The following is a 3,271-nucleotide window of genomic DNA, read 5'->3' as shown; positions in this document are numbered from 1 at the left end:
GAAACACTGGGAAAGACAGTCTGTTCTTCCGTGTTCACAGATTACATAATAAAGGGAATTAGATTCCTTTTTGTTCCCAATTCATTTCAATAAAGGGTGAATATCAGGTATTCCCCTGTTAATGTTAAAAGTGTAAAAACACATAATCACATTTACATACTGCACCACATGGGAATGAATGATTGTGAATAATAACAGTGAGAACAACTAGCACCCCCATTTGGAAGCAGAGGCAAGGTGTATCCGCCTGGGAAGTCTTACTCCAAGGTAGAAGCTTGATACCACCAAAGGGGGATATTTCAAGTGCTGACTCACTGACTTAAAAACGGTACTCCCCAGCTGTTAGTGCCACCTATTGGCAAGACCCCAGCTGGACATAATTCTCATAAAAAATAAAAAGACAAGCCTTTCCGTGGAAATAACATGGAAGGAGAACTGGATAAAGATGTAGGAGATGGTTGGGCTCCCGGAAGGGTTCTCAGTACGCTCGGCGAACAATTGATCGAGATGCACTTTGTGATAGACGTCACTTACCCTTCTAAGGAAGCAGCGGAACAAAAGAAATTACTCGACATTACCACCACAAAACTACTGATAGAAAAAGGCCAGACCAAAGAGAGTAGTGGGAATTGGGGCATAATATTTCGCTCCATAGCGCGAGAAGCTAAGAAAAAAGGGGGAGAGAGACGTGTACTCACATATGTCAGTGTCATGCTAGACAATATTGAACAACGACATCCATCATGCACCCAACATGCGGCAGGACTAGCTAAAATCATCACTAAAACAGCTCACATAGTCATGAACCATCCTTTGAAAATACTGACGGCACACAGCGTCGTAGCCTATGTAACCTCACAGGCCTTCACACTCACACCACTACGACAAAGGCGATTAATGGACATTCTCACTGCTCCACACATTAGCTACTCACATGCAGGTATAAACATGGCTGATCACATGGCATCAGATACCCCACACGAATGTGAGAAGAATGTACAGAAAGAGGAGAACATTAGACCATATTTACAAGCTGAACCACTTGTAGATGCTACAACTGAGTGGTTTACCGACGGATGTTGTTTTAGAACAGACCAAGGAACGTTGCAGGCAGCATGGGCAATAGTAGAACAGAAGGAAATGAAATGGGAAGTGGTCAAGGCAGAAAAACTGGAAGGACCTCAATCAGCACAAAGAGCAGAATTAAGAGCAGTCATTGAAGCATTGAAATTGGCACAAGGCCGAAAGGTTAACATCTACAGTGATTCGGCCTATGTAGTAGGGGCAGTCCATGTAGAGCTAAGGCAGTGGATGAGAGCAGGATTTCTCACAGCTGGTGGAAAACCGATAAAACATGAGGAAGAAATGAAAGAATTAGCCGAAGCCCTGTTACAGCCAGAAAAGGTGGCAGTCATAAAATGTAAAGGTCACAGCACTGGAACGGACCTGATTGCCCAAGGTAACAGACAAGCTGACTTCATAGCGAAACAAACTGCAGGTTACATACCCTCATCCATCATGGTAATGGACTCCCAACCACAACCTCCTGTGGATGACACACCACTCGATCTGACCAAAGCCACCCTAAAAGAATTACAGGAGAAAGCAAGTCCGGAAGAAAAAACTCTTTGGTTGGCCCGAGGAGCCACCAACACCGATTTATGGAGAGGCCCGGATGGGAGACCCATTTTACCTCCGGGCGTAAGACAAACGGCCATGGAAGAAGCTCACGGGGTGGGACACGTGGGGGCAACCCAAATGATGAGGAATCTGTCCACCTGGTGGCATCCGCAATTACATGATATGGCCCAGTACCTAGTGAGAACCTGCACGGAATGCAACCTGTACGGAATAAAACCCACATTGAAACCCATGTTGGGCATCTTCCCAATTCCACTGTGCCCAGGAAAAGAAATTGTGATTGACTACACGGATATGGTTGAACGGGTAGGACGACATAGGTACCTTCTGGTCATGGTAGATGCATTCTCGGGCTGGCCAGAAGCCTGGCCCGTGACTAGAGAAGATAGCAAAACGGTGGTCAAGTGCCTGATTAACCATTACATCCCGCAACACGGGTTTCCTGAAACCATTAGGTCAGACAATGGAACTCATTTCAAAAATAAGGATCTGCAAACAGTTGAATCTGCCTTAGGGTTAAAACACAAGTTTGGCACGGTTTACCATCCTCAATCACAAGGTAAAGTGGAAAGAATGAACCTATCACTCAAAACTAAATTGGCAAAAATCTGTGCACAGACCAAAATGTCCTGGGTTGACGCGTTACCATTGGCTTTAATGTCTATTCGTAGCTCGGTGAATAAAACCTCGGGGTACACGCCTTTTGAGTTAGAACATGGACGTCCCTTTCCTGGTCCTTCGTCACGACTGTTTATGACTACTGAAGCATCTGAAAAACTGTCTCCAAAAGCATATTTTAACATTTTACAAAGTGTTCTCTCCCAGCATTCTACGCAGGTCACAGGCCGAGGGTCCCAGCCGCCTGCAGGCAACCCCCCGAGTCCAGGGATAGAATACGTACTCCTGAAGGTGACCAAACGGAAATGGAGTGAACCCCGTTGGACAGGGCCCTACCAGATCACCGAGAGGACGTCACATGCTGTTCGGCTCAAAGGAAAAGGAGACACCTGGTTTCACCTCTCCCAGTGTGCGGCTGCACCTGAACCAGGCCGGACTGTCCCGGAGATCCAGGATGCCCTAAGATCAGATGCTGGACACAACTGACCCCAAGATACAACCGGCTGGTTGTACATTTCCAAAGGGGGATTACCTTACTTCGCGTCCTATTATACTAGTTCCTACATTTTACTACTCTTAATTTGCATTTACTCAGTGTTCATATTGTTTTATATATTTTCTCTATAACCATGTCTTGGCCATTTCCAGACATTATGACCTGGAGAGAGAGAGCTGTCGTCTTTCTGGTCTTTTGTGCACTGGCCAGTGTTCCTATCGCTATTTTGCTGGGGTTCGAAGGCCTCCCCCAGCCCTTCCGCGCCGTCAACGCTACGGCTTCACCCGTGGTAAATTCGACCGCTTCAACACCGCTCCCCGTTGCTAACCTGACCACCCCATCTGCCCTCATGCTGCGACCTTCCCGAACCTGGACCAAAAGGTCTTCTTCTTCCTGTGGGCAGTTGGCCCCGAGGGTAAAATCAGCAGACTTGATTCTTTGCATCCCATCCAATAGCTCCTACATTGCCACTCTACCTTGGTCTGCAATTCCATCTAAAGCAGTACCTAAATCAAT

The 3,271-nt window shown here is 46.6% G+C and overlaps 1 protein-coding gene across 1 annotated transcript; it reads left to right on the top strand.

The window, feature by feature from the left end:
- Positions 1–423: 423 nt before the first annotated feature.
- On the top strand, positions 424–2,966 carry LOC114769599 (uncharacterized). The gene has a single exon (XM_028962786.1). The coding sequence runs from the start codon at positions 424–426 to the stop codon at positions 2,743–2,745; it is 2,322 nt and encodes a 773-aa protein (XP_028818619.1). The 3' UTR covers positions 2,746–2,966.
- Positions 2,967–3,271: the final 305 nt, after the last annotated feature.

This window comes from Denticeps clupeoides, chromosome 19 (genome assembly GCF_900700375.1).
Source record: "Denticeps clupeoides chromosome 19, fDenClu1.1, whole genome shotgun sequence".
In the NCBI taxonomy this organism is placed as follows: Eukaryota; Metazoa; Chordata; class Actinopteri; order Clupeiformes; family Denticipitidae; genus Denticeps; species Denticeps clupeoides.
This window is presented reverse-complemented; position numbering and strand designations above follow the sequence as displayed.